This window comes from Cygnus olor, chromosome 7, assembly GCF_009769625.2.
Source record: "Cygnus olor isolate bCygOlo1 chromosome 7, bCygOlo1.pri.v2, whole genome shotgun sequence".
NCBI lineage: Eukaryota > Metazoa > Chordata > Aves > Anseriformes > Anatidae > Cygnus > Cygnus olor.
The window spans coordinates 17,080,940-17,097,355 of NC_049175.1; the positions used below are offsets into that span (position 1 = coordinate 17,080,940).

The 16,416-nt window shown below is 42.3% G+C and overlaps 1 protein-coding gene across 1 annotated transcript in view; it reads left to right on the forward strand.

Annotated features, from left to right (window-relative positions):
• Positions 1–16,416, forward strand: part of SORBS1 (sorbin and SH3 domain containing 1) — a 165,005-nt gene that overhangs the window by 95,911 nt on the left and 52,678 nt on the right. Inside the window, exons 5-9 of the mRNA XM_040564017.1 lie at positions 2,540–2,595; positions 4,632–4,697; positions 10,631–10,745; positions 12,326–12,351; positions 12,489–12,604. Of these exons, the coding sequence (XP_040419951.1) occupies positions 2,586–2,595; positions 4,632–4,697; positions 10,631–10,745; positions 12,326–12,351; positions 12,489–12,604 (333 nt within the window). The 5' untranslated portion in view covers positions 2,540–2,585. The remainder of the gene's footprint in view (positions 1–2,539; positions 2,596–4,631; positions 4,698–10,630; positions 10,746–12,325; positions 12,352–12,488; positions 12,605–16,416) is intronic.

A 16,416-nucleotide genomic window follows, 5' to 3' on the forward strand; every position in this document is an offset into this window, starting at 1 on the left:
GCTAGAGGGCAGTGTTTTGCTATGTGGGCACCATGGAGCCAGATGTGCTCTGTCTGAACCATGTGTCTGGTCCCAAGAGCAACCTTAGGCTACTCCATAAAATACAATGTGGTTGTAACAGGACTTCAGTGTGTGGTTTAGGTTAAGCATATGGGAGACAGGTAGGAATAACTCCGTAGCCCTGATGCAAAAAGGCACTGAAGCATGTTCTCAACTTCAAACATGCACCATAATTTCCTCAGTCTAAACAGCAGTTATTTCTACCTGTGTGCAGTGAATCTGCACAGGGAACTGCAAGTGACCTAAATCAACTTTAAAACGGAACCTCTGGAGTTACAGGAGTTGAAGCTCTCTGGATTGCTTATACTAACCCCCAGCCCTCTGAATCCAATCTTTGTATGGGAACCTGCGTTAAGTGTGCATTCATTGGAGTGCTTGAGTAATGCCGATTGGTTTCACAGTTAATGAACGCTGAATGCTTGTTATTTTAATTGAATTCTGAAATCACTAGTAAGCATGGGGATATGTAGAAAAGTCATTTTTCTACATCTAGTACTAATGAGTTTGTACAACTTCATTTAATTTTAGAAAGCTTATTTATTTAATGCAACTGTATGTTTAATCTCAGATCACTTTTTGTGAAAAAGCAATTTGTTCTTTTAAGGCGAAATAATTGAGGTTTATAGGTGTGGGGTTTTCTTGGCTTCCCCTCAGCAGTCTCCTCTGCTCTAGGCTGAACAAGCGAAGTGACTTCAACCACTTCTCATACATCTTGCTCTCTAGATCCTTCACCATCCTTGTAGCCCTTCTTTTGATGCTGACTGATAATTTTATACTGCGGTGCCCAAAACTGCACACAGTGCTCCAGGTGAGGTCGCACCAGGACAATCACTTCCCTCGACCTGCTGGCTGTGCTGTGTCTGCCATACCCAGGATATGGTCGGTAGAAACCAAAGACAGATATTGTATTGGCCCGCAAAGTAGGGCAGCAGGCCTTTAAGCTTCTGCTCAGGTGGTTTGAGGCTGCATCCCCTGAACCCACACTGTGTTCTGGTGGGATCAGCTTGGAGTTGGGCTGTGTCTTGCTGAGCCTTCCCTGGCCCACAATGTATATCTTATGCGGACATTTTAATGAATAAAATAATTAAGTGGTGGTAGCTCTTCCTAGAGTGACATGCTTGGAGCCTAGGTATTGGCTAGTTCTACAGATTAATCTGTTACTATATTTGTTTAATTTTCTATACTTTCCCTTTTGAGTATCTGTTGAACATGCTCATTATACTCTGGCTGGTACAAAATGAATACTGGATAAGAATGGGGGGATTTCAGGCAAGAGAGCAAATTTACTTCCCTGAAGACAATTTCCACCTCTTACAATGCTGTATTGCTGGCTCCAGTTCTAGTAACAGGAAAACAAATATCTCCAATTCTCTTCTTCAGTTTCTTGTTTTTCCTAGCAGCTTGGAAGGAGAGAAGGTGGGGAAGGTGTTGTATCCCCTTTCTCCCATGTTCCACAGATTAGGGTCTTTGGTTATGCATGATTGCACAGCTTGTGATAGCTACTTCTATTCATGCCCTGGGAGGCATTTAATTACCTGGAGTCACTCTTGCTCTCTTTAGTGCTAATTTTTTTTTTGTGGGAGTGGGGATAAAGTCAAGATGAAAGGGTTTTTAATTCAATCTAGAACCTTTAGAGAGTTGAGACATCCTGGAAAACAGACCTGTTTTGTAGACATGCTGCTCTTTCACTATTGAGACCAACATCTACAGTGTGATGCTGTGAAAGCTGTTAAGCTACAGACATCAAATCCTGCCTGGAGTGGGTGCTCGGTAAGAGTAGGCTCCGCAGTCGTCCCCTGTAGTTTCTCATGACTGAAATTTGACTTTTTTTCTGGTCCCAGGCTGGTAGTTCTTCCTCTTGGGTTGGTGATTTCATTGCCTTTGGTCCCAGAAGGATTAAAGCTTCTAATTTTAAGTTTCACCTATTGGAGTCTGTTCCTGAAGATACCAGTAGCACTGTAGGACTGGAAATGGTTAGCGCAGAAGTTAATATGCATTTCTACAAATGTCTCTTCTTCACTGTAACATCTTCCAGAGGAGAGGCTGACTTTGATATGAGCAGCAGATTGCCTTGAAATCTGGCAGTGGCCTAAGCTGAGGGTTTTAACTTAAAGATGGTCTCACTACAATTTTTTTCTCCGCAAAAGTGATGCACTTTTCATATGTTAGAAGCTAACATATAATTTGCCATATATAGGCTCTTATGCTTTAATCAGTATTTCATGATTTGGTGTTGAGGATGAACTTTAAGGTTTGAAAGTAGTGCCTGTAATTGGATGGAAATACTCTTCAATTTCTGATAATTACGAATAAAAATTGTAACTGCTGACTGACATGAATTCATTTGGGTTTTGAACTAAATTTCTTGATGAAAGTACAATTCTTACCTTGATTTTTGTAATGATTGTTCAGCATTATATCTACTGCTGCCTAGGCAGATGTGAAGGAAACTAACCATTCTGTCTTTCACTTTAAACAGAGAGAAACAAAATCCAGAAGTGAAAAGGGCAAGTCCCTCTGCCACAATGAGCTCTGGTAAGTCTGTTATTTTCTATTCGCAATCATTAGCTTACCTCTTTATTGCTATTCTCTTTTTATTCTTCTTCTGCATCTTGCTAGGCAAAGCCCTGGCATCATAGAATGGTTTGGGTTGGAAGGGACCTTTAAGACCATTTAGTTCTAACCACCTTGCCTCAGGCAGGGATGCCACACACTAGAGCAGGTTGTCCAGGGCCCTATACAACCTGGCCTCAAACACCTCCAGGGATGGGGCATCTACAATATCTCTGGGCAACCTGTGCCAGTACATTACCACCTGTAGAGTAAAGGATTTCCTACTAACATCTAATCTAAATCTCCTATCTTTTAAGTCTAAAGCTGGTACCCCATGTCCTATCACTACACTCCCTGATAAAGAGTCCCTCTCCAGCTTTATTGTAAACCCTCTTCAGGTACTGCAAGTCTACTATAAGGTTTCCCCAGAGCTTTTTCTTTGCCATGCTGAACAACCCCAGCTCTCTCAGCCTTTTCTCATGGAAGAGGTGCTGCAGCCCTCTGAGGGAAAAGCTCAGGGAACCTAACTACTGGAGAAAGAATGGTGTGGCTTCTTAATAAAGAGTGTCCTGGCTTGACTTTTGCTGTGTCAATTTGGCTTATAAAGCTCAAATAACTAGAAACATCTTGAGACAAGGTAGGTCCCTTCAGCTTTTTACTTTGTAATTAAATTATTAAATAAAAGATTAGAATTCAAAATTATTGTGACTACTTGAAAAAATAAAAGATCTGAAAGAACTGGGTATGTTTTAGTAGTGGTGAATGTAAAATTTGACATCTGGACAAGAAATATCAGCTGCTCAAACAAAATGAGGGAAGAGGAAATGGGGCTAGTTGGCAAGAGTAAAACTGCTGGGCTTGTCTAGGTAACAGGCAAGCCACAGTGAAAAATTAAAGCAGACACCATACTGAAATGCTATATGTAGGACCCATGGAATAATATTCTCAACTGATTTTTTGCACTTTATCATGTCTCAGGTGGGGTATCACGTCCAATGTTTAGCACTACATTTTGATAAAAACATGAACCATTTGGAGACAGTCTAGAGGAATTCTAGAAAACTAATCAGAAATCTGAAAAACACGAGCTGGGAATTTTGTTTTAAAAGTTGTTAAGACTTCCAGGTTGTAAAGCACTGGAGTAGACTGCTCTAGGGTAATACCATAAGTTTGTAAGAACTGGTTAGGCAAACGTCTGTCAGCAATCACAGAGGTAGATTTGTTTCTGTCGTGGGTCGGGAGTAGAGCTTTAGATGACTTTTGCAGGTTCTTTCCAACATTGTCTTCTGTGTTTCTCTGAATTCACAAAAGTCAGTTTTATTCATGTCAGCTGAGGACCCTGCAGACTCAAATCTCTCTTTCCATAGAGAACATCATCATGATCTTTATATTGGCCCTGAGTTCAGCAAATGTTTTCTCATTAAGCTGGATTTCACATTAAATTTCCTTCAAATCTCATATTTGAAGTGGTGCAAAAGTTATCCCATCAGCTTTAAGAAGCAAGGCTTCAGCATGCCAGATACTTGTAGCAAAAGGTGGCTGTTCTCCTTGCTCCCCTTGGGCCCCAAAGTCAGTAGTTATTGGGAAATTGCAGAGCAGTCCAGAGTGCCATAATGTAGCATGCAGCTTTAAAATTGGGGAGTGTGGGCCAGCTCCATTATCTTTGGGTTTCTACACACATCTGGCTGATGCAATAGTGAAGAGTATTTACTTTTCCTGTGCTACAGTGTGCATGTCCCGTTCAGAGCTGGAACACCACTGAGCTGGGTGCAATGTGCACATATAGAGGAAGTCCCTGTTTAAAAGAGGCTGCAGTCCATGTAGGTGAAGAGGAAGGACAAACAGAGCTGTCATCCAAGGGAGATCTGTCTCCAAGCAGCATCTCCTGAGATAGTAGGAATACTTCCTAGCTCCTGAATCAGTAGCTCTGACCCATGGCATGCCCTCATAGTCAGATGTTAAATTCAGTTGCAAATACTTTAACCCAGAAATAATCTGTTTCTTTGTTTGTCTTGCAGAACACAAAGAAATTGATGTTGCAAAAACTGTTGTGAATGGGCTTAGCAGCAATGGACAGGAAAAAGGTGGGTTAAGAGCTTCAGACACACCTCTGCAGCTCCCCCTGCATGTCAACTGAGTGATGTGGTTGACTTCCCTGGGCATTCACTGCAGCAGGGGTTTCCAAATTTAGTTTGCTTGGCGACTGATACAAGAAAGGCTTTGTGCTGCAGCATGCCAGCAGCGTTTTGTAGCTGAACAAGTGTTCTTTGTCTCTCAAGCAACAAAAGGTGGCCGGCTAGATTTGCATCTTTGTATATTTCTAGCGCTGTTTTGAAGAAATTTGTGCACTGCTTGTGTTAATTGTGACAACCTGAGAATCCATATTTCAGTGTGTTTAGACAGCATGGATTTTTGGGTACCTATGTATGAATCCTGTTCATTTCAAAGGGAGGTGAAGGTTTGAGCCAGGATTAAAGAGCTGGAACTGACTGTTTAGGTAATAAATAAATCTGTCACTAGTAACAAGGATTTTAAATCTCAACTTACCTGAACAAACTGGTCATCACGTCAATGTCAACAGGTCTGAAGCATGCTTTACAGAATTCAATATATATAGCGATGGTGTGTGTTTTGGCACGGTGAAAGTATATGAGTGTATGGGTGGTTGTCTGCTGGGTTCATTTCCTTTCTTTTCCTTTGATGCCTTTTTATAGTGGTTAGTATTTTGACTACTTTGTAGATGGCTGAATTCCATCAGTTACTGAGCAGAACAAATTAGTTTTTTTTCCAAAACTGTAGACTGTTTGGAGTTGGGATCTCTGGTTTTCACAGGATCTGCAGTGCTCAGGGAGAAGCTTGGAGAACAGGGTTTGATTTGGGTTCCTTTTTAATACAGGTGGATTTAAAACCATCTCATCAAATAAAAATAACAATTTTATCTGGAGTTAGAAAAAACTCTTATCAAGCTCTTCTCCTATCCTCTTGCTTGAAATCCCTTGCCAGATTGAAATCTCTTTCTAGTTTAGCCTGGGGCTAGAAAGATTCCCCCAAGAGGGGGTGTACACACCATCCTGATGTCCATGCCTCCCTCAAAGTGGCCCAGCACTGGGAAATGGTGTGTGAAGTATTAGCGATGTAGTTCTTGCTTCTGATTTTGCAGGCCTGAAGGAGATGGAAAGGAGGGAGCACCTGGCATTTTCCAGTCAATACTTGCAGAAAACTAGCAGGTTTTAAAGGAGAAAATCCTGGCTCTGCAGAACTCAACAGTACAATTCATTACTCCTGTGGAGCTGTGACTTAAAAGATGTTTATCTTGGCAGGTCTTGTGAGCTTTACTGATGAGTAGGGTGTGTTTTTTTGTTGTTGTTTCTAATAGTTCTACATTAGTAGCAATAGAGAGTTGGAGAGGAAGTAGCAGGTATTTTGGAGAGTTTTGCAACAATTGCTAGCACTTTGCACAGTGTGATATGATTTCCCCGTGTTACTATGCCTGGCATAATTAGTATGCAAAATGGTGAAGTGCAGTAGTAGAAATCTTTAATTCTTAAATTGATTTTTTTTCTGAACTGGATATTTGATGCTGCACTTTGTCATGAGACTGTTTTCAGGATTATTTCATATTTCTCTACTCTCTGAACTTGTAAAGCACGTGCTGTAAAATCCAGAATTCATGTAATGCACTAGTTTAATTATCCACTCTGAACTTCTCAATCTTTGTTTTTTTTCACTTTAACTAAGCCGTTTTAATGTTGACTTACCATTTTATTTTTTGCATGTAGTGTATCTCAGCAAAATGATTACACTAAAAGTTTTTGATTGCTTCTAAAAACTAATGCTTCCAGATTCTCATCCCCTGCAGCACAGTGGCAGTCCAGCAGTTAGTCGATTCAGTAAAAACAGTTCTGCACACTGCATAAACAGACACGTCCTGAATTAGGACAAGCGAAGGGATATTTTTAACGGTTGCATCAGTGCTCTCTGGACTGCTTTGTATTTGAAATTTCCTGCTATTGTGTCTCCAAGTACATTAGAAATTTTTTGTGGCATGCTTCCCAAACTCTGTTCTTCCCTTTGGATGTGCCATTGACACTTTGTGTTTTGCAGCTGTGATGTCCCTTTATATACACGCTCTATTTCTGCCGTTAAAATAATCCCTGTGAAGAAAGTGAAAACTTCTCCTCACCTAGTGCTGCCTACAGGTATCTTCTCCCCCCGCCTCCCGCATTAGTTGGCCATCCATCATCTTTCTCTCTGTCTGTCTCTCTCTCTCTCTCTCTCTCTCTCTCTCTGCTTCACCCACATGCTTTGGCTAGTTTTCAGCTTCATCCTTCTCACTGTTTCCAGAGCTGTAGATTTCATCAGTAGGTAATAAAGTTAGCCTCCTGACGGCACAATGCACTGTTCTCAATTATGCTGCTTCTTTGCAGACACTAATTGTGTCTACTTGAATCTGGGATCACAGTAAACTCTTCTTCTAATGCTTGGTTATGAATGATATTGTTTATTACAGCCTCATCTTGAAACAAGCTCCTGATGAATCAAAGAATGTTTCCTGCCTATCTTTCTGTTTTTATGAAAGTAAACAGACATCTGTGCACACGCTGACTTTATCCATGTAAAGAATCTGTAAATAAGGATGCCAGGCTGTTATACCCCCTGCCCCCAAGCACATGTTTTCCTGCTAAAAGTACAAGATTATTTTTGTACTTTGCTGGATTTGGACAGTCATGCTAGGTTAGCTGATACTGCTTGTCTCTTCTGATCTGCCACACATGCTTTGTTTGTACTAAGTACAGGGCTAATGTCCTCGTGTTTAACACTGGTGGGACTCATAATGAGAGATCTGGATATTTGTTTTCCTTCTTTTCACCCTGATTTTGTGAGGGAATTCAACATCTTAGGTGTTTGTCTTCCTCTCCCAAAAGAAATATTCTGACAACTTTATTTTCAAACCCCTTCTTTAAAACACCCTGACTTTTTTTTGAGTTCAGATTTTTTTCCAAACTCTTATTGCTTTGATTTGTAATACATTTGTAATTGTTATATTAAAATGAAATGCTTTGGTAGTATCCCATGAGAATTGCTATTAACTTGATTGGTTTCTTAATAATGTTTCCATTTTGTTGAGTCACTATTTTCAAACACAACTTCTAGTGGAAAATTCATGCCGATTACATCTATATCTGGATTTTTTGAAAACTCAAAGTTCAGGGATGGTCAGATCGATGAGAGAAATCCAGTCCCATCTCATTTTTTCTATAAGCTTAAGAGACTAGTTAGTGAATGTTTTTTCTTCACACCATGGTAGACCTTGTAAAAGTGTTGTTTTATGGACCTGAAGGTTAGAACTGTGCCTTGAGAATTCACTCATAAATGATAATTTGACTATTGTTTATCCAGTTACTTTGGAAGAATGAGCAGCAATATACTATTGCTGTTAATAACAGTGGCTGAGATCATACCTGACACCTCACCAAATCACAATGTATGTGCAATATTTGTTGCAAAACAGCCCAGCAAACATTTGTGATAAAAGAAGCCTGATACAAACAAGGAGAGTGTGCAGCGTTAACCAAACAAGCAAACAGTGGAGTCAGAGCACAGGGGACAGCTTCAGGATCCAGCTGTAGTTCAGTGCTGGTTTTTGGGTGTGGACCTCAGTCCTTTGCGCAAGCTGCTGGTATTTGCTGGATAGCACAGAGGAAGTCTTCCCGTGTCCTGCTAAAACATCTCTCCTCAATCTCTGCGGAGGGGTCAGTCCCAACATTTTTCTGTATTGTCAAGGGTCCTGCCACCCAAAACTTAGTATCTAAATGGAGTACAGAAATGACAAGAGGAGTCGGGCACAAAGCAGTTACAATTTTTTCCTGGACTAACAGTCCGTGGTCAGTTCCAGGGCCTTTTTCTCCAATATAATGGACGGCACTTCTATTTTGTGGTAGCTCTAGCTGTTTTTTTCTCTCTGTCCAGCACATGTGAAGGATGTATAGGGGAAGAATGTAGAACAACAGCAACCCTTTACTCTGTGGATGTCTGAATCAGGCGTGGTGACTCCCAACAATGCGTCTATGCCTCAATCACAGTACTCTTGAAACTGGAAACTGGATTCACAGAGCTTAAACCTTGGTACTCTGGTTTGAACATGAGGTCCAAAGAGTACCTGAGGCTGTGCGTTGTGCTGCATGGATGTGAATTGTAGCCAGGAATAGTGTCCTGTACAAAAGCATTTCATAACCCTGTTCTGCCATCCGATTCTTAAGGACTTCTTCAGACAAGGATAGCTTTGGGTAGCAGATTCCACGTGTAGGACTACAGGAAAAAAGTGGATTAAGTAGGGAATCAGAGGATATTTTCTATCAGTACAGCCTTTACTTAATTTGCGACACTGAGGCAGCCTCTAGGAGGGGCAAAACTATCCACACAGATGTATTAAATGCTTCTTGGTCAGAGAAGTCGGTTTCTATTTCAACAGCCATGTGGGTGACCTTAAAGTGTGGTTAGTTGTGTGGTATGAGGGTGAAGTTGGCATACTTCAGCAGCATTTGCTAAGTGTGGATCTGCTACCTGAAACTGCTTTTTGAGAAAGCCTAAAGCTTGGAAGACCAAGTAAAAGCTTTCACCATGGTGATTCCAGTGTCAGTCTTTTCCCTTACTGCTCTTTGGTCCACTCTACTCGTGGTGTTTCATTATGTTGTGGCAGTGTTCTGCAACCCTTGGCAGAGGCATTGTCATGGTGTGTAGGCACGATGTGGATGGTAATTGAGCATTGTCTTACTGATGTCAGCAGGGGACTGCAGTTTTTGTCAGTAAACATGAGCTGTATTTGGGCAGCAAGCAGCAGCTTTTGCCCCCTCTGTCCAGTCTGGAGGCATAATTGTCACTATAATAACACTTCCTAAAAGCAGCTGCATTCTCCCTGGTGCATAGGAGCTTAATCTCACCCGTAAAGCTAAAAATCATTGTTGTTACTTGTGCAAACAGGCACATCCTCAGAAACACCCTTCAGGCTCCCTGTGCGTGTCGTGGTAGGACAAAGCACTTCTGTTTAGGTAGGTCAAAATGAGAAGTCTGCAGCTGCAGGGGCAGTAATAGTGCATAAGAAAGGGAGGTGATGTGTTTTGCTATGGACGTAGCTTGGGTAAGTAAGAGTCTCTGTAGGCTATTGTTTCTCCAGATATGTTAGAGGGAAACAACCTCTCCGGAAAGGTTTTTTACATACAGGGTAAGAAGATAACAAACTTGAACTTCAAGGCTATTGATGAATACAGTGAAGGAACAAACCCAAACCATGGACTGAAATGCAGAAGGGTAGCATGCACAAAAGCCTGTGCTGAATCAGGCCTTAGCCAGGAAGCTGACATGATCTGGTGGTTGTGCTCCACAGGGTGATCTAAGCAAGTATGTTAAATCTTCTACTTTGGAGATTTGGGTTCCTATGTCAAAAAGGTATAATACCACCATGAAATGGGAGGAGGTGGCAAGGAGGTAGCTTGCATTGTCCTGCCGTTAGATCATATTTGGCCATAGTTTGACAAGACTTTGTCTTCCAGTAGGCATAAGACTTTTTCCGTCCAGCACAAAAGGCATTTTTAAGGCCCTAGCATGCAAATCCCGTTGCTTTATACCACTGTGACGTCCCTACAGAACCTACAGAAAAGTCTTGGGTGTAATTGTGTCCTGCTAATACAGTACTTACATGCAAAGCAGACCAAATAAAGCAAGTGGACTCATGAAATTTGGTTTCAAACACTCATGCTTTTTTTCCTCCTTTCTTCGCTCTGTTACACTGACTCAGAACTTATTTCTACATTCATCAGTTACTTGAATACAAAACTGCTTTGATTTCTCAATGCTTTAAATCCAGAGCTAATCTTCATCAACATAAACATTACTAGATCAATTCACCCAAAGGCAGCCATGCTAAAAATACTTCATAGCGCTCTGATGGCTTCTAATAGCTTTCATCTAATATCATCTCTTTCAATGTGTCTTCTCTGGACATGTGCATTTCCTGTAGAAATGGATCCCACTAGAGTCTGCAGCGGAAAAGGAGCTGTGACCCTCCGGGCATCTCCAGCCTACGAAGAGAATCAGAATCTCTCTTCACTGTGTCCTCGGATGCTGAGCAACTGAAAGTAAGTGTAGTGGTGTGCAAGGTTAACTGGAATATGTTACCTCACGGTAGCTTATATGAGGTCAGTCCAGAGTCTTGGGGCGGTGTTAACTTTTAACTAAGACTTAAAGCCCTAGATCCTATACCAGTGTCAGAAACCTCTTGTAAGAACCAGACCAGCCGAGGGAGATGAAGTCCTCCTGTCTCCTAGAACAGGTTCATGACCACTCTCTCTGTCTTTAGTTTGTTTACAGCTCCCTTTTGCTGTCAGGAGGCCCCAAAAAATCTCAACTGGTGTTGTTCTTTAGTTCTGTTTTTCCTGGCAGGTCCTATCCACCTCCTTTTATCCCCACGCCAAGGTGGATCAGAAAGATCCACGGGTGGTGGCTGCTGCCACCATAGCATTCACTTGGTTGTCAAGGCAGCAGGAATGGCATCCCAGACAGGACCGTGTTGCCCACAGAGTTCTGCCATCGTTCATAGCAGATGTGTAATTACTTAATTGTAGGAGACAGGCAAAGCATAATAACCTGTCCAGTGTCGTGGGTCTGGCAGCGAGGATGAACTCCCAAAGGCAAGATGCTGTTAAGGGGAAAGGGGGGGGGGGGGGGGTCAACCTTGCTCCATGAAAGCAAAACACACATAATTTCTGGATGCATTGTAGTAGGAAGGGTGATTCCATTAATTCCAGCCACAATGTGCCACTTTCTGCTGTCTTCTTCTCCCCTTCTGCTCCACCTATGACCTCCCCTCTTTTCATGCTTGCTATTCCCTGTTTCTTCATTCCTGCCCTCCACCATTGCCTCACTCTTTTCTGCTGATGGCTTCATAAATTTCCTGCAGCCTGAATGGCAATGAGCCTATTACTATGGAAATGAGATCATTAATACTACTTTTGCTTACTCTGTCAGTCACTTTATGAAATGTACTTTGTAGCTGGAAGTCCTTTTTGCGTGTAACTCAAACAACAAAATGACTAGCAGGGGGAGAGTCGGTGGGGAAGAACCCAGTGGGAGGTGGGTAAATAGTTGATGAGACTAAAGCATCTATCTGCAGGGACTCGGTTGCAAAGTGATGTTGTATTTTATTTTTTTAACCCTCTTCACATGCATGCCCTTAGTCTGCAAAACCTGATCTGTTTGCTGGCAGTCCTCTGCACTGTTAATCATACACAGTGATGTTGACAAGGATAGAGTGTCTTCATAGGCTGTCTCAGGGCTGAATATGGGGTCCCTGTATTTCCAGTAACTGTGTGGTGTTTGGACTTCAAGCTGCAGCTTAGAACTAGCTAGCTGGGCTGCTTTTTGTCTCTGAAATAAGAATGTCAATGAACAATTGTTTCTTCCATTGCTCTGAATGATTGCCTTGTGTTTACACAAGGTCAGAAACAAGGAGGGCATCATGTTTAGGACTGGTCTCTATGGTAATTAGGCAGCCCCTGTCAGAGAGCATTTATGTGTGAAATGAAGTAACCTTGACTCTAACTTCAATTGGTACATGTTTTCCGTAATGTAACGGTTTTCCCCCCCCTCCCCTTCTCTTCCTTTATGCTTATCCTCCACCTCTGTCTTCTGTCCCTCTTTTTCTGTGAATGCCTAGGTCTGAGGCAGACAACACAGAAACAGGTACAAAATTGGCTGCATTTGTTGTTGCTTTCTTGGAAGTATTTCTTGTTGACTGGGGAAAAAAAATCCCCTCCTTTCACTCATTCTGTAGCTGGAGGGAATCCTCTGTGATCTGACTTTCTTCCTTCTGCTTCTAGATGATTGGAGGTCGTCATCTACCACTGATGCCAATGGGGATGCCCAACCATCTTCTCTGGCTGCTAAGGGCTATAGGAGTGTGCGTCCAAACCTTTCTTCAGACAGCAAGCCACAGGTAAGCCTTTCTACTGCGGCTCTGAGGGTGATCTTCTGGGTTCAAGCAATCATTTCATGGTCAGGAGTCCTGGGTTGAACTCCAAGCTTTGCTGCAGACTTGGGTAAGTTGCTATGCCTCAGTTTTTCCTACCTGTCAAATGGGGACAATGCTGATGTCAGCAGAATGCTGTGGAGCTTTTGTGTTCAGACAGACCACAGTGTTTCCTTGGTGGATGAAGAAGGACAACAATGCTATTTCTTTGCAAGAAAAAGGTGAAGTAGCCATCTTAGTCTGTCTTTTGTGCTGGTTTATTTCCTGCTGCAGGCTGAAAGCAAAGATAGACAGGACGTTGAAAACAAGTTACTGGGGAAATGTCTTTCAGTTCTAATGCTGTAACTGATACAAGCCTTCTAAGGCCATCAAGGGAAAGGTTATTTGAACCCCAAGATAAATTGCTGAAATGAATCTATTAAGAGGTGAACTTCATCCTTTTTCTTTTGGGTGGTTGGTCTGCAGAGCAGCAGCCTGATAAGGAAGCCCTTTGTTGGAAGCTGCTTTCTTGTATGAAATGGAGTCCCTTGAAAACTTTGTCTCCTAGCAGGGTAACTGCTCCCATCATCAGGGACATGTAGCAATGCTACAGAACAGACACCGTTCTTGAAATTGTAAGTGAAAGTGGAATATGGCGCAACTCAGAAGATGATGGGGAAGGGAGCAGCACCCTAATGGAGAGATCCATTTACTGTCTGATATTTACAGCTGTCCTGTAGTCGCTTACTGATCTTGTTGATGAACAGACAGAGCACTGATGCGGTTGGTAATTCTTACAGAAGTCACAAGGACTATTGTCTGAACAGAGATGAAATGGAACAAAATGGAAAAAGGAAATTGCAGGTAGTGAATTAGTATTTCCTGATACCATACAGTGATAACGGGAGACTTAGCCCAATCCTTTAGGGAAGTACTGTGGCAATTTGAATTCTCGAAGCTGAAGCTCCTTTCCTTAAGGAACCAAAAGAGTTGAGCCTGTTCCAAAACCAGAAGCCCTTCAAAAGGAGCACCTACCAACCCACTTCTGCAGTCCTTGCACATCAGGGATGAGGATGAAAGAGTAGCAGCATGAGTTCAGTAGATTTTGAGACAGTAGCTGCAGTTTTATGAAACTATTCTAAATCTATATCCATGTAACAAGAATATACGCTGGTCCCAACCTGTTGTGTGGATTAATTTTAAAGGTGATATTTTTTCAGATTTGAATGTTGTGAGCTGTTACGGCATCTTCATTCTTTTTGTTGTTTTTTGTGTGTGCTTAACTATTTTAGCAGTGATTTAGCCAGTCTTTGCACATAAAGATACAACAGTGGTGTGTATGTGTAAAACCTCCTTTTATAGTCTCCAGAGGGTTAATTTGCAGGAATGCAGGGAGCTACTGTTCACTAGGCTGGTGTTTTAGTTCTATTCTTTTCAGTAGTTCATTAGTTTTGGCTACTGGCAACAAAGCAAAAAAATAAAACAAAACATTTCTATTGCAAAGTTACTTTACTTCAGAACAATCTGGCCTTCAGCAAAAATTCACTGTGATTAGAATTGGAGTTTCAATCAGCAGGCAGTTATGGAGTACCAATCTATATGTTGCAAAGTACCAAAAACAGTAAAGCTGTTCCCCTAACCCTTACTCCCCTTCCCCACCCCTATCTTGTTTCTGGAGACAAATTGTTATGAACTCAGTTTCTCAAGAAACTTTAATTGTTCTGGTTTTGTCAAGAGCATTTTTAAGACTGAAAAGTCCTGAAGAAAATTTATTCCTACTGAAAAACTGGCTCTTAAATGCTGACTTTTTACTTAGTCATCTGTGACAATCTATTGTGTTTGCAAGATGTTTGCTTTCAATATCCCTGGCAAAACTGTGTAATGTTCATCTTCTGGCGATGCACCTAACGTGAAGCAGAGATGGCCTAGAGCTCTGAATTCAGCTTTGTGATTCAGATGTACCCAGTGCTGGAGAGTATGTGGTTACGGAGACATGAGCCAGGGTTTAGTTAGCCGGGATGTTAGATCTTAATTCAGCAATGTGTAGGCAGGGACTTGAGATCTAGGTAATGCTTGTGTGCTGCAGTGAGCAGTGCTGAGAGAGGCTGTGTGAGATGATGTATGTGGATGAGTTCTGTGCTGGCCTTCCAGATACTGTATTTGCTTTTTGTTCTTGCTGTATTAAAACCTGCTTAACCCAAGTCTAATGACTGAATTCATTCTTCAAATTTATTTTTTCCCCTTTTTCTTTTCATTTTGTGCTGCTTCTTCTATCCCTCTGTTGCTTCTTGACTCTGCCTGGGCAGGCCCTTCCTCCTCCCCGTCCCCCTCTTCCCAAAGAGGAAAGCTTTGCATGGCGCCCTCGCACTGACACTAAAGTGACCAACCTGCTGCCAGTGCCCATCATGGACTGCGTGTACCTGAATGCGCCCAAGCCTTATCCGCAGCGTGCCTCACCAAATGCCAGTGCACGGAGTTACTTCTCATCACCCACCCCTATGGGGCAGTCCCCAGTGGGAAGCAAGGCTTGCCAGCAGGGCATTTTTCTTCAGGTTCCAGACATGAGGTGCATGCTGGGCAGCCACTCTTGGAAAGTTGCTCCTTATCAAATGCATCATCCATACAACGCAGCTCTGACGGGGCAGATCCCAATAGTAAGGCTGGAATGAATTCCAGTCATGAGACGAAGGCGGATAAAAAGGTCACCAGACTATATGTAGCTTGTTTATCTAACAACACTTGCTTGGCCGCATCTGAAAATTCCACTGGCACCACACATGACCTAGCAGCCAGCACCAGTTTGGGTGCTGAGCTCACTCAGGCACCAGCCACCGACATTGTTTCCTCTGTACCGGGAAAAGCTCTTCCTGCTCCTTCTCCTCCTCCTATTCCTCCCAGGCCGTACTTTTACATTGTCCTCAATAAAGACGCAGTTAGTTATGGTGCGGGCCAGCCTTCCTGGACTCAGTCATCACCTCCGCAAGCTTTGAGGGACAGAGTGCTAGAGCCCCAGAGCACAACTGCTGCAGAGGACAGAATGAGAAAAGAGCCTTACCTTACTCAGCAACGGCAGCCGCTGTACAAGGCAATGGGACGCAGCATGGTACATGTTTTCTCTGTAACCTTGTTTCTTTCAGCCACGTGAACGGTTCTTTAATTCATTATAATGTTCCCTTAATGCTTTATCCCCCTCCTTCCTAATTTCTGAGCATCTGATATGCCAACTGAGTCTTGTGGTCTTCCACTTGATAATATTTAACACTCTGTGCCCCCCAGCATTGATGTGTGTGTTTGTGCGTGTGTGTTGTTTGCAGGGGGTTGGGTTGGACTGGCTAGGATCTTGCTATTTTAGGAAGGTGTAAAAGGATGAAACTCTGTAATGTGATGGTTAGTGCTTCTCAAGTGATGGGTGAGTGCAGCACTGTTTTGTGGTTTGATTTAGCCTCACTGGGGAAGGAAGATATATATATATATATATATATATATATATATATATATATAATATAAAAAAATTTTATTAATAGTATTATTATTTTTGCAAGAAGTGTGTGTTCATGGAGGCCAAGGCCAAAAGGCTGAAGAAGTATGTTTCCCTAGGGAAAGAAAATCTTCTGGGGCTTTATATTTGGGTGCATCTTTGCATGACACTGTATGGCTGCGTTAGACTAAAGTACTGGTCTTCCCCATTGCATAACAACACCTTGTTTCCTACAGGATGCCACTGCCACCACCACAACTCAGCCTGGAGTTATAGTAGTCCCCCTCCTCCAGGTTAATCCAGACAGACAGCAAGAAGGCAG